Raw genomic sequence first — 24807 nt, 5'->3', positions numbered from 1 at the left:
GTGCTGCTGCTGCTGCTGCTGCTTAACAGTGCCACCAGCCGGCCAGCTGGAAGAGTGCCAGTTCACCTAAGGAGGAAAACAAGGTAATGTACAGCTACTCATCACCTTTCACCCCAGAAAGTCTTCACAGTCAGACTGATGCTGCAAGCCCTTTGCCAAATCCACAGGGGTTACTCCTCTGAGAAGCTGAAAGGTCTTACCCACAGAGGGGCAACGCAGCACTAGCTTACAAAAGCTTCAGCAGGGTTAAAGGAGATAATGAATCAGTTGGGGTTTTCTAGTAGAGCTAAGAGAGAATGAGAGATTATCCAATTCAGAAAGGCTTCTAGTGTGGAGCATGCCAGTCAGCATGATGATCTGTATCAAAAATCAGGCGTGATAATATTAAAGTAACGAGACAGTGGTACAGAGGCAGTGAAAATTCAGCAAATGAAAAGCGTGTTGGCAATTGGCTATTTAAAGACATACTTTCCAACACTTGTGGGGTTATTTCCTTTTGGAAGCTCAACTTACTGATGAATCAAGTTTGGCACCTCCCTGTCTCTCTTTTTCCTTCTGGTCAAAACACTAGGAGAGCTACTGTTACCTGGCTGTACCCTATATGCTAAAGCCAATATTACCAACAACACAAAACCCAGGAAAGTTCTGTTGCAATAGAATAAAACCAACGTCAAAAACTTTGCATTAAGATTTCTTTAAATTGAATCAAAGGGTCATGGAACCTTTCAAACAGCTTTTTGGGCTGCGTTAAGGAACTGGTTTTGCCCAACAGCTGCAACAGTCAAAGAACTGCATAATGAAAAAGTAGTTGTGGGAGGAAGAAGGGTGTCATTTATAAAACCCTTCTCAAGTTTTGGCAGCCTTGCATGCCTTTGACAAGATTTCTGGTCAAGATTCTGCTAGACTGTAAGCACATCATTATATGGCTAAATTAATGCAAAATTAAATGCAAATTAATTGGGCTTCTGGGGAACTGGAACGGTATAAACAGTTTATACTATGCAGGTGTCATGTGGCGTTGTTAATACTGACAACTTCTTTACATTGAGACATTTATGTGTGCATGTACACTGTCCCAGGAAATCATTAAAAGCTGACTGAACAAAGGTATAGTACGATAGGAGATGAAATCTGAAAGGGAGAAAAGAAATGATTAAGGGATATTATTCCAAGTCATAGCAAGAACTTTAATGTAAGGGATAACGACTGACCACTGATGAAAATTTAATTTTCCATCTCCAAAACAGATTTAGGATTGAGCCAACATCCTCATCCAAACACTCTCTGAACTAGTCTGATTCCACTCCAGAGCCACTGACAGTAAGTGTTCTGACCAGTAAAATAAGAGAGAGACGGAGACAAGTAACGACTGCATAAGCCATGTTTCTGAAGTGGATGCATACATGATGTTAAAAAGATCCTTGTTTTTTGTGCACATTTCTCAATAAAATTATTGCCTCGTCATGGCTTTGAGACTATTGTTGAAGATGAAGATGGTTGTGAAGCAGAGGAAAACCCTTTATTCCTAGGGAAGTAGTATCTAATAAAAAGCGTCAAGGAAATGCTGTGGAATGCCAGACATGTCCACCAAGAGATTCACCAAGCGAAAAGGCAGAATGCCCTGTATACTATTGTTTTTCTGTCAGATTTTCGATTTCACAGTATTGCTGACAGTGGCACTATAGAAATGCATGTCTTCCCAGAGAAGTGACAAAACAGAACCTCCTTGTAACTGTCTGATTCCTTTGCTGGAAGGTGAAAGCAGTGAGCTATTTTGTTACGAGAGCTTGTCCCAACACACACCAGCTCCCAAGTTTCACCGAGGAAGCAAGTGATAACTTGCTTGGAACATGTAACGTTTTTTTTTCCCCCCACATCCTTAGTTTTTCTACTTTGAGTCACTTCTGTTATTCTAAAGTTTCAGTCATCTCTTCCATGGATGTGGCATATAGAGTTACATTGATGGCTGCCAACAGAATATGAGCATCTGTTTCCAGAAAGTTCTGTCAGACATACTGAATCACACTGATCGATCACTACCACCTAAGATAGTAAGTCCTTACTGTGTAGTGAGTACCTGAATGACAGCAAAGTCAGATAAAACAAGTTTTTATCTGGACTGTGGCACCTATTCCTTGCCCCCCCAAGATATTTAGGGGGTCATTCCAATATTAGATTTTGAACCAAATAAAGCACACTCCAAAAGGATACATGAGAGTGGGGATACCCCGTGCTGCCAAATATTTCCGGATGAGGCGCTCGGTACCATACCAGTTGAAACCTCTTGTCGCATACCCAATACGTGGAAGATGTACTGTTGCTGAGGAGTGAAGAGAGGGCACACTCTTTAGGACAAGATACACTCACAGAAAGCAGTCTAGATAAAGAGTTCAAGCTGCCCAACAAGAATAGAAGGCATATTTTGGAATACAACATATACATGGAAATCTCACTTTTACTTCACTTCACAAAAAAGTAACACAGGAGAGGTGGAAATTGGTCATCTTCTCTAGGTGCAATCACACGTGTAAATGAGGATTCACTATTCTACCACACAAACACTTACCATTCCTTTTCTTAGCTGCAAAATAAATCTTCTTCAGGCCCTTTTCCAGAGCAGACAGCTTAACACCAGACAAGTTGTTGGATCGATCTCGGTGCTGAGCTACAATCAAGGCCAACTAAGGAGAAAATACGCAAAAACTGAAATGGAGTCTATATGCAGTTGTACAAGATAAAGTGATAGCTGCTGGGAAGCTGCATTATTAATTATTAGCTTTCATAAACTAAAAAAATTCTCATCTTCTCTAATGTTTAACTGCCACTAAGCCATGTTCAGTATTCAGTGCCACTATTATTGAGAAAAAGACACAAGTTCATTACACACAGCTTCAAAAACACAGGCAGAGCAACACAAAAAGGAGCTTCTCATTCTCACCAAGTCTTGTCCTTTTTTCCTGGATTTTTTATCATCAATGGAGAATAACAAGGTTCCTCCTAACTGCAGGTCTGTCCAGAAAAAACAAGAAAAAAAATCAGCCCTGAAAAGTCAATGGTAAGTGAACGCAGCAGACATTTCACTGTCATGTCCTATATTACTCTTCTTTCCTTTATCTCCTCATGATGGTTTCAGCAGTCAGTCAGTCATTTTAAGTGCCCACAGAAGCAAGACAGATATTACCTGCCCCGACACACACAGACACACTCCCCACTCGAAGACCACAAATGGAAAGACAAACACTGGAACAAGAATAAAGCATCTACCAGGAAATTATAAAAAACAACAGATCCCCCTACAGCAAGATGTGCATTCTTCACCAGCTGCAGGTAGCTCAAAACTGCTAATACATGCTCAGGAGAAGATTAATGTTCAGAGGGAACAAAAGGCCCCACTGGATACTGACTGAGATGGCTTTCATCCTACTTAAAAGCATTTTGACAGAAGACATAAGGCTCTGCCTCATATTGTAAAAAACATCCTCTGGATAATGAACAAGTTGTTTAGTGATTCTGGTTTTCTGATAATTTGCCGAATGGATCAGAATGACCAACTCCTATGCAGAGTTCTCATGCTCCCAAGACAAGTCAAAACACCCTCTGTGTTACTACTTTCAGAGATAGGGATGTAAATATCTAGAAAAAGAGGAAAAAATATGACTGTCAAGGTATTCAGTCTCCTCACTCTTGCAACATCAGTGGGATTTAAACTCATAAGTATCTTGGCCTAAGGTCATGTTTTAATCTCTTACCTTTCATCTTTCCTGCCATCTCATATACTTTTCTTGGCTGATCAGAACGAGTCTCCAGAGCTGTAAACAAACCACCCCTTCCCCAGCGGCCGGAGTCATCTAGAATGCAATGACAAGTTAGGCTCCTTTTAGAAACTGAAGCTAAGACCACCCTTGCAGGAAAGGGACCTACTCTGGCCAAATGCAATGAATGACCATCAAAAACAGGTATGGGAACCACACGTGAACAGAAGTCACACGTGAATAGAGCACAAAGGACCATCCTAGAGAATAAACCTTAAGCATTGAGGAAAAACAAACTTATCACAGTTCCCTGAAAAACTTTGCAGGAGTAATTCCTTCTTACTGCCCACTACAGATGCTTAACCAAGCAATGATCATGGTAGCGGGCATACAGAACTGTCAGTACCCTCATAACAGATGCATGCTCTCCCTGGATACGTCCCCAGACTGGTGCCTTGGGCTTCCCACAAATAGATGTTTGTCATTTGTGGGCTTTTATTTTCACTTGGCATTTCCACTTTAAACATGAGTTTTTGTGCTAATTTTAACAGAAGCCAAAGCAGCTTATCTTGTTCTGCTATAGCCCTGGTCAGAGAGCAGCTCCGATACTGATTCAGGAGGAACTCTAACCTGATTTTTTCCTCAGCTTTAGTATTAACAGAGGTCCTGTGCATTTCTATTGTCATAAGTCCCACCTAGGCAGTGGACAATGATGGCATCCTCCTCTTCTGCTTTGGGGTGGGTGACATCTCCCATGACATACTTGATACAGTTTAGGTCCACATCTTTGTAATCTAAATCTACATTCAGCCCAGACTCTCCTTCTTCAGACTCTTCTTCAGAATCACTTTCCTCCGAAGGGAGACAGGAAGACGTGTAATGATTTGACTCCCACCAGGCCATCCTATAACAAAACAAGAGAAGATGATGTTCAGTGAAAAAAAAAACAAAGGCAGGTGGCCAACACCTTGTTTTAAAAGATTGCAGCCAAACACAGGAGACACCAACGAGTATTCCCTCTGCTGCCCTCCTCTATTTTAGACAGGAAGCAAGATTACCCTCTCATGAGGGTGGTCTGCATCCATTTTGTCATCATCTCCTTCCCTTATTCTCAGCCCCACCTGCCAGAGTGGATGCAGAGCGTGATTTTGTTTTGGTCAATCAGATACACTTTTCCAGAGCATAGACACCAGTTTAAAAGTAGCTGATGCAGTGCAAGCCATACTTTTTCATGTGTTCTGCCTCTGCTTTTGCCTTCCTCCTTTCCTCCATAAGCCTTGCTCTCTTTGCTGCTGCTTCTTGGCGCTTCTTCCTCCTAGCCTCCAGCTCCTCCGTGCTCAACAAGTGTTTCCTCCTGGTTGACTGTTCCCGGAGGCCTGAGAGAAGGGCCTGGAGAAAGGAAGTATCACAGAAACAAAATGCTCATCTCAAACTGATGTCTGGTACCCACCTTAGGCTACACACTCCTTTCCCACTTGTCTACCTGCCCACAGGTCTTAACCATCAAATCCCAGCAGTCACGTAAATATATGGTTTTGTGACCTAAATTTATATTAGTGCCCTGCACCTTATATTTTGGATGTGTCTTCCTAATCGATGAATCGCCCAACCTTCCAATTCAAGAACTTTACTACACTGGAATCCAAATCTTTTAACATGTTTTCTGCAAGCTGTAGATAAGGAGTTGAAACCGCCAGCCTCATTTTCCACAATCAGGAGCATCATATGCCTCGTCATGTCTTTTGCCTTACGTTTGTTTTGTTCCGGAGAGCTCTCCCCTCCATAGTGGTCTCTTCGGTCAAGGCTTTCTGAAGATCCAAAAGCTGATCGAATGCTTTTTTGTCTTCTCTGCTGGGTTCTTTTGAATAATCTTTGCCTTCATATACATACATGTGATCTTTAAAAATAATGAAAAAACGTAAAAAGGAACTGAAAGCCACTAACATCTAAATACTAACATTTAATAAGTGAGATCAAAAGAAAACAGGCTTCTCTGTGACACTATTCTACCCTCAGCAGAAAAAGACATTTACTGTCATCATTACTTTTTTTGTATAGTCAGTGTCAGCATCATGTTGAATCAAGACTCGCTTCCTCAGACAAAAGCTTTCCAGTTAACTCATTTTTTCCTATTTCAGCCAATTAACTGTTTAAAGTCATTGCTCCATCACTGTTCTCTTTGGTCATTCCACCTCTACCAGCAGTGAATCTGTTTAGCTTTGCAACTCATGTAAATGGACTGCAAACTTTTTCTTTAGAGTTTGCAAACAAAATAAAAGCACAGAACTGCCAATCCAGAGTTACTTACTACTCATTGGGTGAGCTGTTTTCCCAGTAACTATTACACAGTGTGGTACCACTGCTCTTCTTTAAGTACCAACAGAAAATATCACTCTTAGCTAACTCTTAGCAAAGAATTGCTTTTTGCTGGCAAATGCTGCAGAATGGACAATACCTATCCTGCAGGCCCTTATTTCTGCTTTGGTCACAGATCTGTGCTACCGTGTACTCAAAACAAAGTCAGTCCGTCTCATTATGACACAAGAGGGAAAGTATCCTTACAATTTACTCTCATGTAATATGGGGTTATGGAGAAGTAATCACAATTATGTGACATTTGGATTGGAAGGTAGAGTACTAAAGACAAAATAGGTTTGTCCTAGTTGTTTAGACTCCATGGCTCTGTATTTCTTATCTCATATTTTGGAACTCTTTAAGGTCATTTTAACTTGTGATTTTCATGGCCAGTAATCTTTTGTACAGAGACAACTATGAAACACCTGCTATATGGTCTTTCCTTAAGTTACTGTTTTGTCTCTAAAACTGTAATTCTGTCATAATGGCTCTCTGGGGGAACAGCAGCAGCTGTAATTTGAATACTTTCCCTTTTCTGAGATCTCAAAATAACTGAAGCATGTAAAGGAATTCAGCCCGCCCTGCCACCAAACTGGGTAAAGTATTGTAACCATTATCTTACAGATAGGCAAACAAGAACACAACACGAAAAAGACAAATAAAGGCTCAGAAATAAAGACCATGGATAGGCCACAAAAAAAATCCAAGTCACTTTTTTAATTACAAGTCCACTTCTTTCCTCGTTACCTCAAAAGTGCAACCCCAGCCTAGGAAGTGTTCTCTGCTAGCACTCAAGTGTCACTCATTACACAGGTATTTAGATTCTTAACTTACTTTCTGTATCCTCCTCTTCATTCTCTTCCTCGCGTGGCAGGACAACATCCATTATCCACTTCCCTCCTTTTGTCTCTCCAAGGATGTTTTCTAGCTCCACATCTTGAACAGTACTCCCTTCAGAGGACAGCAATTTATCCAAGCCAAATTTCAGGATTTCACTCAGCTTTAACAAAGAGAAGGGAAGTCCATTATTAAAATATCCTAATTCCATGCCAATCCCAGTGTCTTGAGCTTCTTAGACATAAATACAAAAGCTGTAAGAGTGGAAAAATCTAATTCTTTGTGTTACCTGTCCAAATACTTTTGCTTTAACATGCTTAGTTCTCCCAACACCTGATGAGACAGGCCCCTATAGCATATCTCCCTCAAACATTCTCATCCAGACTTGAAAGGTCATTTTTCTCCACAGGCTAAATAACAAAACAGCATTATACTGATGGCATTCAAGCAGCTTTTCTCACAGCCAGAAGGTCCAGGCCTGTTGGCTGTTGGGAGGGGAAGAAAAAAATAAGTTTATAACCTACAAAAATTAATGGAGAGAAAAATATCAGCATGGAATTTCCTATGGGCTCAGTTCCACTTCTCCCGTGGAAACTGTAATTGCTGAGATACATGTTGATGGAGGGGTAGAGGGTGGCAGGGGGAAAGGATACACTAATTCCAAACCTTTTCTAGGTTAAGCTGCATACAGGGGAATACATTCCCCCCAGTTTCACTTTGCTTGATGTTTTCAACCCAAGTTCTCAGCCAAAACCTCAGCTTTCAGGTCAGAAATATAAATCATGCCCTGACTCCTGAGATATTTTATTTGCCAGGAGGTCAACAGAAGGTCGAGCAAGTTTCAGACTAGCAACCAAAAGCTGACAAAGTGCTTATCATCAGCTCTGTTTTTGAGAGAAAAGCAACAGAGATGGATACGTTCCTAGAAACAATGAGTCAGCTTCCACTTTAAACCTGTTGTAATTAAAAATATACAAGTAGTACAAGAGAGGTTCTGCCTTCCCCTCTTCACCAAGAAAACACACACCTTTTACACAATGGATGCACCTCAAAATTCTAAGAACTGTCTTCAAATTTCAAATCACATCTGGACCTAGAATATAGATTTGGTTTCTAGGACACATCTGTCATGTCAACACAAATCTCTCTCAAAATATAAATGTTTTAATAGGTTCATATCATACAAAAATCAAGAAACACTCTGGCATTTCCAGACGTTACTGGAGTCAAACTGAGGGTTATAGTTCTATTTTACCTGTAACTCTGCTGCTCCCTGAGGGTTGGGTACTCCCAGAGCAAACTGGCCTCCTTCTACAATGGCATTTGTCAGCCGAAGCTTGGAAGCAGCTCTTCGGTAGATTATTTCTTCAATTGTATCTCGCCCAATCAAGCGGATAATTTTTACAGGCCTTCAAAAGTTCAAGAAAATTCTTATTATTTTCTTTTTTTGGGGTGCACTAAAGCTGTTAAGCTCTTTCCTTGCACAGAACACTATCCCCTAACCCAATCTTACAACAACAAAACAAAAAGGCAAGAGCAAAATGAACAAAGGCAGTCAGAAGAAATTTAACGCTGAAACAACTACTTCTTGACACAAGACCAATGCTCACTGCAGCAGTGCAGGAAATCCTCCACATTCCCTCAAATATGTCAAATCTACAAAGCTCGCACCCTAGACACATGACAAGGACAAGACTGCATGAAAAAACAAAGACATAAATATCTTCTCTGCTCTTTCTTTGACATTCAATCTATTGTACTTTAACCCTCAGTTGCTTATGGATAGGGAAAGAATTACTGAAAGACCGAGAGATTCAGCAACCAAACAAGAAGTAGCAACATTTCTCACTTGTGCTGCCCAATCCGGTGAGCTCTTGCTATTGCTTGCAAGTCGTTTTGTGGGTTAAAATCACTGTCAGTAAAAATAACTGTATCTGCTGCTGTCAGGTTCATGCCAACTCCACCTATGAACAAAGAAGATCACAAAATATGTCACCAGCAGAAAATAAAGGTGCAGCTGGAGAATTTATGCTATGCAAGGTTCTGTCAGATCTGATCAACTACATCAAATTCGATCCATCTCTCAACCCCAAGCCTGACTCTCACAATGATCCAAAGAGATGGATAAACATAGTATTTCTATACTTACCTGTGATTCCAGCTTTCTGAAACAGCCCAGAAAGGAGTTGTACTGTGCATTGTAAAGGGGAAAAGAAGAAAGGAGGAGGAGAGGAGGAGGAGAAGAGGAGAAGAGAGGACGCAAGTGAACCAATGCAAAGGGATTGGTTGTTAAGACTAATGATCACAGACATTATTCAGCTGGCAGGAAGACTAATGAAGCGAGGACTGCCTTCACTGAGGCTACAAAAGACTGCCCAAGTCATGATTTGGCTGCAGCATAGAGGCAACTGGCAAAACTGACAGCTGAAACAGTGAAAAACACCATGCCCAACTACACAATAACCAGAGCCTAGGTGTTTACATGACTTAAAAAGTTTCTGAGGTTAGAGTTTGGGCTCTCATGGAATGAAAGGAAAAAAATACATTTTTGTTTGTTTGTTTGTTTTTTAATATCTGACAGCATACTATAGCTAAAGAGGGGAAACCTGCTGAAGTACGTTCCTTCCTGCTCATGCCAAGCGATTCACAATAATCAGAATATCCCTGCAAGTGGAGAGAGTTGTGCACCTGAAAATCTCTGCCCTTAACATAACAAGGATGGAAATACTGCTAGCACAGCTGTTTCCAGCTGGATACAAGATGCCCTGCCCATAGCACCGTGCAGGAAAAAGTAACTTAACCTAGACTGAGTTTGACTTTCGAGATCAAGCAGTGTTGATCCTCTCTCTGGATGAGAGTGCTTGTCTGAATAGATACAGGGAAGTCTGAAACTGTGTAGACGTAGAAGATCCAGATCTGCCGGAAGAACTGAGAAGGGAAGAAGCACAGATGGCAGTCCCATGGTGTTCTCTGCAGTCTCTGGATGGTAAGAGGCTCTCACTTGAGCCTGTCTGACAGCTAGAGTGCACATCCATGTTCAGGAAACCCAAGAAGCAATTCCACCAGCTTACCTAAAGGAAGTCTATTCCTGCCTAAAGTCTGGCGCTTGCAGAAATAAAATGCTGGTGAGATTCCTTAAGCTTAACCTGGCACAGGGACAGGCATAGGGCTTAGAATAAAAAAGTAACTCAAATGGCTGCAACATGAAAAGTATCTTGGCATCAGCTGCTGAAAGGAAAACACAGAAACCAGATGTCCTAGGTGAGAAAACCCAAGTTCAGGATGTGTCAAGTCTCCCTCAAAAATCCCCCATACGAACAGCGTCTGCAGGACTCAGAACACCCTGAATTCTTGCCAGAGAGAACAAAAGAAGAGTGCAGGAACAAGGCAGGGGTTCTCTCTTACTTACTTACTTACCTGCTCTGGTGCTCAGCAGGAAGACAAAGATGGGCTGCTGACCGAAGTTCTTAATGGCAAGGTGTCTCTCTTCACCCCTGACAGACCCGTCCAGCCGCTCGTAGCTGTAGCCTATCCAAACAAACAAAAAATTATGTTTCTGAAATTCTGTCTATGCTCCCACTTGCTTACCTCATTCTCCATAGGCTCACTGACTTCTTACGCCAAATCCTCCTGCCTTGATTTGAATTTTATCCGCTTCAACCCCTTTGTTCTTTTCCAGTTAAACCTTGTATAAACTGAAGTAGTAACCCTAACTTCCAGATTCAGCTAAATTACTCTTTGTCAACAGTCAATCTGAAGCAGAAATTCTTAGCATTTAATTTACTGTGTGGAAACTAGATGGGGAAATTGAAAGGCAAACTAAAAGAACATTATCACAAAGTCCCATTTCAGACTATGCTGTGCTGGCTGCTGGCCCCACAATACAGGCCAACAACCATCAGATCTTCCTTATACAAACTCCCTCCTGCCTTCAGTGTGTGCTTTCCTGTGAGCAAGCAGCACGGGATATGGCCTTAGACTTGGCTTTTTATTGCATTATTAGTTGTCCAAAACCATAAACACCAAACAAAAGGCTCTTTCATGGGAAATCCTAAGTAGGCATGGAGCCATGTGGATTGAAACAAAAGAAAATGTCCCAACAACACTTTGGTAACCTTGCCAAAGCAGGCGTGTTGGGGCCCCACTGCCAACAACTGTTTTAATCAAAAACTAATTTCCTGGTATGAATGTGGCACAATTTGTGTTCAGTACTGGACAAACTGAACCGAGAGTTACTGCCTTTAGTGTAAATACTTCACGATTCAGGTATATAACTGAAGATAGGTATGTAATGAAACTTTGATACCCTGCCATCTGTTAGCTCCATTTTATCAAGGAACCAAAGCTGAAGCTACTTTGAAGAACAACACTGAAGTGCAAGTTCATTACAGGCAGGCAGCACAGCAAAGAGAGAAACTCAACTCCTTCCAACTCACAAACAACTGTGCGGATACAACTTAGGATATCTACTAAGACGCAATAAATACCCATCACAGTCTCTTCTCCACCCCAGGCAGATCAGCCCAAACAGAGGAACAGTATACGGCAGAGATCATTCAGATAAGCCCTCTGCTGCCAAAGTGCACAGACCATACCTCTATAATCCATGTAGTCTTGCAGAATGTCAAGCAGTTGAGTCATCTGAGAAAACAGCAAGACACGATGGCCACTGGAAGAAAAATGTGGGACATCACAGGCCTCAACACACTGCGACAGCATTTCACGGAGCAGCAGAGCAGTTAAAACAGCTTAATCAGCCACTGTTCCACAGCAAGGGCTTGCCACAACTGCACACCAAGGCTCACAGAGTCACTGCCAACTCCCTCACCACATTTTCAGCCCCACATCCAGATGTAACCAGTCAGCCTCACTTGCCATCATCAGCTGCCATGTGTAGAGTGTGGAGTCACAGACTGGTAACAAGGCTCTGGCACAGCACTGCTGCTGGCTGAATACACCCTGGTGAGGGCCCAAAGAACCCTGTCTAAAAGGATCCTCAGCTTCAACATAAGCTCTTCCTCACGACATGACCCGCCACACCACACAGTTCTCAAATGACATACCACAAACTATCTTACACACTGGGAAAATATAGTATCAGCATCTCTGGGACAGCACAGCAAACAACCCTCAAAGATTATACACAACTGCAGACAGCATTTAAGTGGGAAATCAATTTTCCTCTCCTCCAGCTCCGAGCCTCAGACAGTGTTAAGAGTGCTCTGTTTAAATCAGGCTTCAGTCAAAGAGAACACAGACATTATCAAGTCCAGAAGTCACACAGGGCTGTCTGTGTGGCCAAAGGAGAGACACATCCACTCACAGCACGCTGTACAGCAGGAGGATGAAGTCCTCCACTACCACATCAGAACATCCTAAGGTCTGTTGAAGCTCTGTGCTTTGGGAAGTAGTCAGAGGGGAACTGCAGCCCAAATATGAGAGCAGGTAGAATTTGTGTATCATGCAGGAGGCACCAATTCGCAGACTGCACAAGAACACAAATTGTGGTTTGATTTGCCTCCCATCTGAGGGCTGGAGGGAAATACCCAATGTCTTTGGGTTCCAGGTTCTGAAGTCACCAGAGCTAAAGATCAGAAGTTCTGAATACTGTTCTCAAAGCTGAAATTTCAGCTTATTCTTCGATTTTAGTCCAGACAAATTTTCTTTTCATGCTCACTATGCATTCTGCCTCCTGGGCTAAAAGAGGCATGGTAGTGCAAAGGAACTGAACTGATGATGCATCGGAAGCTACTCTCAGGAAACTCAATCAAACCAGATATGCTGAAAACCACGTCAGATGTATATTCTCTCAGGTTCCCAGGATAAATTTGGCATTACATGAGAACATGAGAGAGAGACAGTTAAATGTTTCGAGAAATGTTTAAAGGGTAGATACAAAAATCTTTGAGATTCCTCTACAGTCTGTAATGCAGCTCCTTGTAAAGAAATGACTTCCTTGTGGTACTCAGCAGCATGCATTAAATAGGGCAGTGCTTGTGATGTGGTGAATAGTCTGCACAATATATGGCTACCTAAAGCAGTTCTTCTTCATTTACCTTTTCTCCCTATGTCAATCCCACCTTATCTTCCTCACCCCAGCATGACATACCCAGCATACAAGAAGGAAAGGAGTTTATCCAACAAACACAGCTTGCCACTGGCTTCAACAATATGGTCTCCAATCTCAAAGGGCTCTGGCTCAACACCTGGAACAGAACGGAGTTTCAGAGGTAGACCTAATACCCTATGAGTATCAACTCAGTGGTCAAGCTCTAAGTGTCTGCACTGCCAACTACTGCCAAGCAGACCCCCAGGATGTTTGTTTGAAAAGTGAGTGGTCTTTGTCTATAAAGAATGCCCTTGTTACTTTAGGAAGTACTTGATAAAATTAAATATGATTTCATTGTTTAGGTGAGAGAGGACACAAGAAATCAAGTGGAGAGCTAAAGTAAAAAACCAAAGCTTTACAGGCCCCTACTTTATTCCTCATCACTGATGAGCTATCATATGTTGGAACTGGTCACAAACTCACAGCTGGTTCTGATCCAAGTACAACGTTGTTTACTACTTCCTTCTTCTCAGCATTACATTGCCAAGCAATTATAGAAAATCAATGTGTACACAAAAAAAAAAAAAAGAGAGAGAGAAGAATTTCTTTCTATTTCAAAAGAGAGGAGTGTTTTCTTACCATTGAAAAGATATGGGTGGGCAACACACTTCCGAAGCTGACTTAGGACATTCTGAAGTGTTACTTTCTTTCCTGTTTCACTTTCAAATGCATCTGGAACAAAGAGCACAGAAAAAAGAATAGAGCAGAAAAGCTCACCTTCACCATTGTGTGACTGAGAACACCCGAACACTGCTCTACACTGCTTCAGCACTGGAGTAACACTTTGTGCATAACTTTTGCATCTGGATTTCCATCTCAAGATTAACATACCTGTTTTCATAAGCCAAATAAAATTTCCCTCACTTTCTCTTTTTTTTTGAGCAAGCCTTTAGAAATAAGACCCTGATGAAAACTACTCCACCTTGTCAAAATCCCTGGAACTTTCTGGACTCCCTGGAAAGTGTCAGTGATGTTGTTCTAAGCGTACATTACAGATATAGAAATAGTGAAAGTAATTTGGTGCAGTTCATCTGAATTTTCCAACAACAACAAAAAAGTAATACAGCACAGTAAAGACTTCCAGGAAGTTAATAGGGAATGTATTTTTTGAGGGGAAAACAAAGAGATATGCACATAGGCTGACTTTAGAAGAAGAAGACTCAGCTTGCATGGTGGTGTTTATGCAAAGCATGGTGGCTCCTTGAAGCACCAGGCATTAGCCCTAGAAGAACAAAGGCTCTCCATCCTACCAGTTATATTTTCCATACAGCACAAAGGCACTAGCAAACCATATGATGTATTATGCATTGATGGAAGATGAGGATTTCAGAGAGAAGCAAATACTTTAGCTCTCATACCTCAGATTACTTTGTTACAGCTAGTTTGTATACCAAGTACCAAGGAGAGAGCTGTTATGGTAAGGGTCTGTAGCTGCAGCATCTATATCGTCCCGTGGTTTCCTAAGACACTCAAATCTACATCCAGTAGTTTTCAGTATGCCATACAGCATCTGTATTACTACTGGAAAATTTGTAGAGATCCACAGATCTAAAATGTCCTACATGACCTTTTTGTTTGAACACAAAAACAAGGGACAGGAACAGGATTACCTGGAGATAAGATTTTTAGTTACAGGCTGACCCTCCCTAGTCCTGCCAAAAACCATCTCTAGATCCATATGTCTCTTATTTCATGGTTTTAACTTGTGATGAATCAAACAGCCCCCAAATCAACTGACAGGGTACAAAACCCTCACTTACCTAGATCTTTCATCAAAATAGCTTTGTAGTACTTCCTCTGCAGAGCTGACATGCCATGGTACAGAACCACTTCGACCTTTTTCGGAAGCTCTGCAGCCACCTCAGACTTGACTCTTCGAAGCAAAAATGGCTGCAGAAGATTGTGCAATTCTTTGGCTATTCAGAATCAGGGAAAAAGGAGATTACTGAATTAAGCATAAGTAACTTATGCAGCACCTTCAGCAATTATACTTCCAAAATAAATGTACAAAGGAACCTTACATGTATTAATGAAATGGTTCAAGCCCGATTTCACAGACGAAGCAAAAGACAGCTGCACACCTGAAGTACTTAAGAGCTACATTAAGACAAGTAATCATTACTTTTAGTGGCTTCATTTTAAAACTAGCATTAAAAAATGCAAATAAAGGGGACACAACATGCCTGCCTCCCAGTCAAGATAATGGCTGGTTCTGATTCAAGTACAGCGTTGCTCATTAATTACCTGTCTCACTCTCCTTTTCAATTGCCTGGTAATACTCCACAAATGCTTTCACTTGTTCCCTAGGAAAAATGTCAGGTTCAATAAGGCTGAGTAAGGAGTACAGTTCTTGGAGGCTGTTCTGGATTGGTGTGCCTGTGAGTAGCACGCTGAAGCCTACTGAGAACTGAAAGAACGAACAGCAAAACAAAATGATTAGGAGAGGGTATCTGAAAATGAAAAGTTACTTAATGTACAACTCCACCCACACCACTTTTATGCTTAACCTCAAGATGAGAGGTGGCACATAAATGCCTGTAGAATGCTGCAAACTTCTGCCAAACCCATCCAACATATGGTATGGTGTGAGAGTCAAACAGCTCCACCAAACTGAGCAGGATAGCATCAATGCAAGGAAAATGGCATAGCAAAACAAGAACAAAGTGCAAAAGCGACATCATTAAAATTCCCACATCCGTGCTTCCTACAGTCAAATACTGCATACTCACTGTTAAGTAATTAGAGATGACTAGAAAATGCTGCCAGAATAGGGCAGTGAAATGAAACTGCAAAAGATCACACCCATTTGTATTTTCTGACTAACTCTGACAATCAGTGCCATTATCTGATCCATGCTGCTTACGGTAACCTGTGTAAAGGTACTTGGGGAATACGGTTGCCTTTGAAAGAATGCAAGTCTTTTCTCAAGTTTAGTAATATTATATTTAGCTATACTATATTTATTATATTTAATATTTAATATAGTTATATTTATAATACTATATATTATTATATATTTGTTTATTATATATAAACACACATAATATATATTATTATATAATACATAATATATATTATATAATATATGTAATATATATTATATTAAATATATTTCTATTCTATTTATTATATTTAATATTATATTTAGTAATATTATAAATACTAATGTATTTAGTAATACATTAGGAGAGGTAAAGTGAATTACTTCTATTTCTTTTCAACTGTCCTGAAATACAGCCATCTTGGAAAATATATTCAGAAGATAAGACTTTCAAGAATGTAATTTAAAAAATATTCATAAAAGTATTGTATTTCGTTGTTGCTGCTGCCAGTCCAGACGTAATGTCCATGCTTCACTGCCATGACAAGAATCCTTCACACAGACATTCATTTCATTCATGAGAAAGCAGGGATGCTTTCTTACCTGGGACAGCCCAAGGGAAGTTAGAGCAATTCTACTAATTTCAATAAACAATGGTGGCTCTATTAAGTGAGACAATGGAAGTCAACAGTTCATAACTCAGGGTCCTACCAACTAGACAAGGTTGGAGATAGCCTCTTTGTCACTTCATACCGTCCTACGTCCTACATCAGTCAGACTTCTATTGCTTCAGTAGCATAGCTGTGGTTCAGTGCTACAGGTAGTTTCTTTACATTTTGTGGTCTCTCAGATTGCTCCAACTTGTCAAGCACAGACACGAACCACAATAAGAGACAAGCTCCAAACACTGCCCATGTCCACACAAGGCCAACACGATAGGCTCTTGTCTATCTGCCACTAAATATGGGAATCTCTTCACCAGTTCTCATGGAAAATGGTTGTGGCCCAGAGCTTAATAAAATACACAGAGGAACAAATGGAGAATATGTATCCTATTGTGAAGAGAAAAATCTTCAGATGCTAAAAGATGGATGAGTTATTTTACCTCAGAAAGTGTCTTGTAAAGCAGAGAGCTCTGATTTTTCAGTCTGTGAGCTTCATCTACAACCAAGGCAGCCCAGTTAAAACTGTGAACAAACAAAGCAGCATCTTCAGTTAGGTGCAGACAAATCATTGTCAGTGCAAAAAGACTGAAATAAGTGGTGCCTCTACTTGGCTGAACTCAAGATGCTCTCACACCATGAACCACGTGCAAGAATCACAAGAGGGGTGGGAGGGTGGAAGGAATTCACAGCTTTTCAAGAGCCAACACAGCTTCTTAGCTACAGCCTGGATGAGTTTTTCTGAAATCATAACTAGAGTAAGTTCACTCGAATTTGTTGTTTCTCTCTCCACCCTCCATTTCTGTGGGAAAAATGACATACGCTACAAGTGCATCAAACATTCAAGATTTATCACGTGGAAAAAGACATAAAACTAGGCCTCTGCACCTGTGCAAAAGAAAGCAGCAATGGTAGGCTAGTGATGGCAGAGGCATTACAAACCTTTTGCAAATCACCCAAGCCAGGCACTTCAGTTTAATCTGGGCTTGATACAGGCACATGCAGAGTCTCATTGTCCAGGCTGCAGAATCACTGGCAACCTAGTAGATCCACTGGGCTTGATACAAGCTCCAGATCTTTTCAGCTCATTCCTGCTTATCACTAGAGTTACAACTTCCACATCACAGAATAACTTCCACGCAGTCAGATCTGGCTGACGGGTATGCAGGGGAGGGAAAGCATGACCATCCAGCTCTTCTTACCCACACCCCTCTCTTCCCAATGGAATACAAGGGTTGGCATCACATAGATCTATATTCTCCCCATAGCTCTTCTTTCCCCTTGATTCTTCTTTTTGCTATTTAAGAGTGGATCTCCACTGCTAGGACGGTCAAATGTCCCTGCAGGCTCAGCAACTGAAGTGCAGAGGGGACGCTGCAGTGTGAAACATGGCAGAAATTCAGGTGCAGAGTCTGATCCCTCCGTCCATTACATTACAGTAGGGCTTTTGCTCCACTTATTTTTATCGTTACACTGCTTGTAAGGAGCGGTGATTGTGGGGTGTAACTTTGACCCACCTTTACAATGCGTTCCAAGACCTACACAGGACAAGGCACAACTTATTAGCAGCTACCTTTTTCAGAAGGAATAATAGAAGGGAAAAATTGTTGAGTGACACAGCTTTGACATTATGTGCTAGCCTTGGAACCTGTAAATTGCACTGGAGCTGGTACTAGGGCTAGTCCCTTGCTCTCCCTGTCTACTACACATTAGGGCTACGATGTAAAATAAATAGAATTATATGCAGCAGCACAGGACATGACATGGAACTATAAGGACACCATGCCCATGGCTACCTTTCATATGGCCTGGCTTCTACCATGTGTTCACCCAACACAACCTCCTGTTTCCAGCAATGGCCAAGGCAGGTGCTTTGCAGAAAAACAACAGGGTGCCCCCCTGTGGGCCTGGCTACTGCTAAGATCCAAAACGGTGTTGTGGGGACTGCTGGATTTCTGCTCCTACAAAGATCCTGAGCTATTGATGGTATCTGCCCCCAGCATTTGTCACAGCACTTAACACTATCACAAGGCATTTGTGCCATTACTAAAAAAATATGAAGATTCCTCCCCATTTCATGTGTCTGTAAAATCCTGCATGACCGTGACAGTACTTCCTGCAGGCTGAATTTAAGCTGTATAATGAGTCTTGCTAGAAAGCACAATGCTCCGTAAGCCCTCCACAGCTCTGACTGGTGGCAAGAGGCAATAAATTTCAGGATATGGTATTAGCACAAGTACCATGGTATAACGCAGGTCAATTTAAGTAAATTTTCATCTAATACCTTTATAATCTGGAGCTTTTGAAGATCGCGTCTGTTCTAAACGCCTATCTTCTGGACTGATATTTAATATCCTGCTATAAGCTGCTATATATCATGTTATTCTGAGTTAACTGGCTTGAGAATTGTCCTTGGCAGAAGTTCAGATACATCTTAACTGACATTAAGGATCCTTCACTGAAACGTGGTACAGCCAAAGCTCTAATCATAACTAAAGAGCATCTTTGGATCTTGTGGTACAAGCGTAGGATCTTGCACACAAATAAACATACGCTTCAGAAATGTCTGACAGACTTGCAGAATGAAATTTGAAAAAAATTAAAACCAGACTCACAGTTTGAGAAATGCTGCATCTTTCAGACAAATCTGCAATGAAAGGAAATGAATCGTTACTTATGGCTTAAGTTAACACATCAGTTACAACAGATCATCTTTTATGTCTACTTGTAAACTATGGCGAAATACAGCAGAGTGGAATGAAGTCAGTTACTACTTAAGGAAAGTAACATGACAGCTATTGTAACCACAAGCTGTTGTGACCCTACATTTTAATGCTTCTCTGGCAAAGCATCAGCAGTAAAATCTCAGAGAATTAATGGAAATTTACAGGTGTCATAAACATTCTTCAAGTCTGTAAAGTTTGTTCATATCCTTCTCACTCTGTAAGAAACACCACACACCTTCAGCATTACAATCTTTCTAAGCAAAAACATGCTTCAGAGGATTAATCTGACCTGCTAATATCCTTAAATGCTCACATCGTTTGCCCAACTTCAGATTCAAAGAGGAAGAGAAATCGTGTCACTTCAGAGAGATCTTTTAAAAGCTCATAATTTTATCATTAGAACAACAGAGATGAGAAAAACACTAGCTAAGAGAATATCTCCATACAGTTGATCACTTTGTCAGGCTTGGTTCAGTAAATGCACCTCCACCTATCACATTCAGGACAAGGTTTATCACTGCACTCCTGCTTGTGTAGTGTGAAAACAGATGCAGGCTGAGAGAGATCAGCACAGGTCACAGCTCCCAGAGGAAGAAAATGGTAAAATACTTGGAGAGGGAAAGTGAGAAGGCAAAGGGAAAAGGAGATCAGAGGGGAAAAGGAATCTGTAAGATGCTTTTTCACTTAATTTCAAATTGGTTGTTGTGTTTGTTAAGAGACTGTTAAAGTAAAATTGAAGTACTGATATGAAGTAACACCTGAGTGGGACTGATTCATCAGAGAAAAAATAGGCTTTTTACTCTGCTTCACACAACTGAGCACCAGGCCATGCAGAGTCTAAAGCAGCAAACAAGGAAGCAACCCTACTGGGTCAGTCTAGAGCAGGACAGGACCTTCACCAGAGAGTCCTGACCAGATTCAGCCCAAAGTCCCGTCAATTGTAATAGAAACCTCATAATTTTACAGTCCAAGAATGAGAGTTTTATCTGAGTAGGGCATGTTGAAGAGGATACAAACACAGGCAAGCTCTTTCAAAGTGTTCCTGTGTTGCCTGATTAATAGAATCTTAATAAATATCACACGTGTACGTTTCTATTAAATACTGAAGGTCTGTAAGGAAACATAGAAAGGCAATGCAGCTGCCACATAGCAATAGTTAAGGGTGTTTCTGTTTTCTTTACTCAAGTTGTGATACAGCCAGGGTTAAATTAGATTATCTTAGGGACATGAAAACTGCAGCAACTTATCTAAGTGGAGGAAGTGGGTTACAGAGTAGAGAATCACTGAGGAAGATCAGAGATGAGTACAGAGAACAAGAGCTGAGCTGTACAACGGAATGAAAAAGGCAAGGAAAAATCTGAGCCCTCCTTTCAAGCGACAAAGGCACTGTATACCTCGTATGTTGTTAAGAGCGCATGGAAGTGAGATTGCTCTTTCAGATTCTGCTGCAGCTTGGGTCGTTCTTCCTTGTTGCCTACATATGTCACAAAGGAGAGACCTGGAGCAAACCTGTTGTCAAGAAAAAGATAGCAAAAAAAAAGTGAGACAAGATCATTCTTTCATGTTTAAGATCCTGGACCCCATTGTCAAACTTGGATAGCACAGAGATAATGAGAACCTCCTGTCCAAACACCTTACCCTCCTGTGATACTTGGCTGGATCTCAGCTCTTGAATCTAACCCCTTCCTGATTAACTTGAATCTCAGCTTGGAACCTCAGCTGCTGGTTCTGGTTTGGAGAAGTTCCATATAAACTGCTTTCTCCTAGGTCTCAAAGTTCAGCACAGACGATGGAAAACCAGTCTCATGGTCCATCTGCTATTCTGAACTCAAAAAACTTGTGAGAAGCAGGTGAATGAACGCAGTTTCTCCAGCTGGAACCAAATAATTGACCCACAGGCAGTTAAAACAAAAGTAAAAAATGTCTGCGGCAACTATTTCCAAGCTAGGGCCTCAAAAAATCTATCCCTCATAGAGAAATAGAAGATAAAACCAATTCTATGGAAGATGAGTTGGGACTGTAAAATTCTTCCTCACTTAATCCCACCACTAATACCAGCCTAGTGTTCCTCCTGGATAGCTGTTCACTGTTGACGTACACCACATTAAGCTTTTCCCCAACTATTCCAACTGCAAGTCTACCCAAATCAAGCCAGCTCACTTCAAAATTTAACCTCAATGAGTTCGGATTCTGACACAGCATTTCTCAACAACCATGCAGAAATGCATCTGTTCTAATCTTTAACTTTCAGCAACTCTTCTTAAAAGCAATGTTAAGGCTCCAGCTTAAAATATACAGATTCTGGGCATAGCAAATGTGCTATCAGCCCAGACACTGTACCTCAGTGAAGATGGGTTACATGCACAGATGTAATATATTTTAGATGTATGTGTGAGCATGCCAAGAAACACACTATTCAGCATGGGTCTTACCTTTCATCATACAGAATCCTGGCTGTCTTCAGCAGATTTTGTCTAAGAGAGGCTGAGCATGGGGGATTGGGTTAGAAAACAAAAAACAAGCAGCTAGTGGGGGCATTTGTACTGAAAGTCATCCAATGCTTTAAGACGGATGAATTCATGTATATCACAGCACCATAAGGGCAATGCATCAAATACAAGTGGTGTTTGCATTGATTTATTGTTTTGGTAGCTTCCCTTAAAACTTTTATTCCTTTTGAAAGGAAGGAAATTCTTAGACTGAACATATTTGAAGAGTCTTTGTAACTTTTCAAGCAAGAATATGAGTGGGTCAACTGCTGAAACTTACCTCTCCAGTTCTTCCTTCCAGTTGCTCAGAACAGACAAAGGACACAGTATCAGAAATCTCTCTTTGTTCGTTACTTTTTTGGTCAAGTAAAGAAGTAGAGAAATAGTCTAGAAGGCAAGGGAAATGATTTTTTTTTTTTTGCTAAAAAGAAAATGTGTGAACGTGCATAAACTGTCCTTCTTGAACGTTGTAGCCGATTCCTACAGGGTCTCTAGCACAAAGCAGGCCTAAGAGAATACCAAGCGAGACCCAGCATCAATGCCATAAAAGCTTAGGGCCTAAAACATGACCTCAATATCTGGAACCCTTTTTCCAAAGACCTTTCTCCCACAGCCACAGAGAAGATCTACTATACATCACTTTCTAAAACTACCAGTTTGTTATTTAAAACTCATTGAACACCATCAGCAGAACCAAAGCACAAACATTCATTCTCTGACAAAACTGAATCCCATTAAAAAACTTATTTAAAAAAAAAAGCATAAGAAAAAAAAAACAAAAATACTCTGAAAAATTTGTCTGTACTCAACTTTAATCCACACGTTGAGAAATTCAAAAATCATCTTGCTGCAGGTGCATCAAAACTACATCATTGCCTCCATACTGACTGTGTATTACCTGTTAATTCCACACACACTATGAATTATGCATTCATATGTCTGTGTAAAATGATCACTCATCTTTCTACAACCCTCCCCAAAGATTTTTTTTTGGAATGTTACTCAGGTCCTAATAGGGGTTTTAAGTGATTCCAGAACAAAAGAAAGAGCTCTGTCTTTTGTGAAAGGACTTTAGGATGTGGCTGCTTAACTGACCAATCATTAGGTGCTTCTCTTCATCATGCAGAAACACTGAGCTAAAAAGTTGGGCAGACCTAATTTTTCAGAAGAAGAAGGCGACATACCTGACAAGTCTTCCCGAGACCCATCTCATCGCCAAGGATACAGCCATGCTGGACCTTGTAACACTGCACCAGCCAGTTTACACCTTCTATTTGATACGGACGAAGCTTAATGCCTGGGAATAAAAGCAATTTGTTAAAGTTACATAGCCATCCAATACACTGTCACAGCTTGAAGCCACCAGAAACAGGTCCTGCACAGACCGGACCTTCTGCCAACCAACTGCCTTATAGGAAAGTCACACAAATTTTTATCAGGAGCTGTTTTACCCTGCAGAGTAGCAGACACACTGGTGTCACAACAAATTCATTCATTTCAACCATATTCAGGAACTTGTATGCATAAAAATGCCCTAAAGTCATTACAAAGGCCTGTACAAGGAATGCGATCTGATAATTAAGCTGCCACTCTGCATGCCTGAAGGATAGCTTCACTTTCACCTCCAGCCACTTTTTTAAAATATGCAAATGCATATTCAAAACCCTCTTTAAGCTACTAGTTTGGAAATATTTGTAACAAACTACTATAGTATAATCGCATTTCAACAAGATGCTTTCCAGCTCGACAGATCCCAAGTGTAGATGGCTGCAGCTAGCACCATTGCAGAGCAAGCCTTATTACTGGGCACGGTGTATCAAAACAAACACAAAACGAGTCAAATTGGAATCTTCAAGATCTTTTTTTATACCTGGACTTAAGTACTGAGATTGATGATGCTGCACCACAGCTTTACCCCGAGGGTAATGTAAGAGTAGGGCGAGTGCACAGGGGCAGGAATAACTCACAAGCCCTCAGGGAACAGAAAACCCCACCGGCAGACGAATGCCGGCACCGAGCCCCCCGCACTGACCTGTGAGACCCCACCGATAAACCTCCTCCTCCTCCACGCCGGGCCCTGCCGCCCGCTCCCCGTCAGGGCGCCGAGGCGCCGGGCAGAACCGCGACATGGCGGCACCCCGCAGGCGGGGCGAGCCCCCGGGGGGCCGGCTGCGGGCGGGACGAGACCCGAGCACCGCCCCGCCGCCTTACCGGGGAGCCGGCTGCCGGAGAAGGGCCGCGATGGCGCTGCTGCCGCTGCTGTTGCTGCCCCTCACGGCGCTGCCCGCCGCCGTGTACCTGTGCTGCGTACGGCGGCACACGGGCATCGCCGCCGCCGTGGTGCAGCGCCGGGAGCCGGGCCGGCCGGCAGCCCGCAGCCCTCCGCGGGACACCGTGAGCAGCGGGGGTGTGGGGAGAGCAGGGGCGGGTGGGCGGCGGGGAGCGGGTCCCGGAGCTCACCTCTCGCCTCCTCTCCGCAGTGGGCCCCCCGGCTGTGCGGCTTCTGGCTGCGCCTCTTCAGCCATGCGGTCAACACGGTGAGTCGGGGCGCGGGCACGGCCGGCGGGGCACAAAATGTCCGCCGCCGCCGGGGGAGCCGTCAGGAGGCGGCGGCTGCCCCCGGGGCCGGGGGTCTGTCACCGGGTGGGGTAGCAGGGCTGTAACAGCACGGGGAAGCCCGAGGAGGTCGTGGTGTAAGGACAGAGACGTGCTTTGTAAGGGATTCCTTATAGGAACGTTTTCTCCGCGTGTTTTGGGGTGCCGTGTGTCCCTTAGTTGTGGTGGGATGCTGCGGGCGCGGAGCTGCTCTCTGAAGTGAAGGCTCTTCGCCGCCTTCACGCCCTCCGTTCAAGTGCCCAAAACAGAGAGCAGCCACAGTGTAGATTTCCCTCAGACATAAAGGAATTCAGGTCCTTCAGCCCCTCTGAGCGTGGCTTTCACGAGGAGGCTGCGGACAGCTGTTGTAAACAGCGCTCCTATTTTCCCGGGTGCTGGCATGCCCTCCAGCCTGTGGGTTTGTTTCTGCCCTGGCAGTTGTGCAGGAGGAGGCGGAGGAG

The 24807-nt window shown here is 42.3% G+C and overlaps 2 protein-coding genes across 6 annotated transcripts in view; one reads left to right on the top strand and one right to left on the bottom strand.

Moving 5' to 3' along the window:
• Positions 1-1172: 1172 nt before the first annotated feature.
• On the bottom strand, positions 1173-24236 carry CHD1L (chromodomain helicase DNA binding protein 1 like). 5 transcript variants are annotated; one of them, XM_083813254.1, is made up of 23 exons: positions 24212-24236; positions 22936-23048; positions 22032-22138; positions 20657-20771; positions 19152-19183; positions 16980-17061; positions 15298-15460; positions 14814-14969; positions 13633-13725; positions 13054-13150; positions 11540-11613; positions 10362-10472; positions 8794-8908; positions 8200-8353; positions 6942-7107; positions 5504-5649; positions 4978-5141; positions 4448-4656; positions 3750-3848; positions 2939-3009; positions 2567-2681; positions 2212-2320; positions 1173-1540 (listed from the first exon to the last, which is right to left on the bottom strand). In XM_083813254.1, exons 2-23 carry the CDS (start codon positions 22957-22959, stop codon positions 1462-1464), a joined length of 2481 nt encoding a protein of 826 aa, XP_083669380.1. In that variant the 5' UTR covers positions 22960-23048; positions 24212-24236; the 3' UTR covers positions 1173-1461. The 5 variants fall into 5 exon arrangements, with proteins under 5 accessions (XP_083669380.1, XP_083669379.1, XP_083669382.1 ...); XM_083813253.1 differs by lacking the exon at positions 24212-24236 and adding an exon at positions 23784-23914; XM_083813256.1 differs by lacking the exon at positions 22032-22138 and having other exon boundaries at positions 24212-24234.
• LOC310887395 (uncharacterized protein) overlaps positions 23879-24807 on the top strand; it is a gene marked incomplete at its 5' end in the record, with an annotated part of 16893 nt that continues 15964 nt past the window's right edge. The window contains 2 exons of the mRNA XM_083813306.1: positions 23879-24145; positions 24232-24288. Of these exons, the coding sequence (XP_083669432.1) occupies positions 23879-24145; positions 24232-24288 (324 nt within the window). The remainder of the gene's footprint in view (positions 24146-24231; positions 24289-24807) is intronic.

This window comes from Anser anser (genome assembly GCF_964211835.1).
Source record: "Anser anser genome assembly, chromosome: 1".
Classification (NCBI taxonomy): Eukaryota; Metazoa; Chordata; class Aves; order Anseriformes; family Anatidae; genus Anser; species Anser anser.
This window is presented reverse-complemented; position numbering and strand designations above follow the sequence as displayed.

Excerpts from the sequence above, each read along its gene's own strand:
- CHD1L (XM_083813253.1), bottom strand. The coding sequence starts at position 23,880 with ATGTCGCGGTTCTGCCCGGCGCCTCGGCGCCCTGACGGGGAGCGGGCG. Across the intron at positions 15,461-16,979 it reads TTTACAAGACACTTTCTGAG|TTCTCAGTAGGCTTCAGCGT; the intron begins GTAAAATAACTC and ends TCGTTCTTTCAG. Across the intron at positions 14,970-15,297 it reads TGAAAAGGAGAGTGAGACAG|CCAAAGAATTGCACAATCTT; the intron begins GTAATTAATGAG and ends GATTCTGAATAG.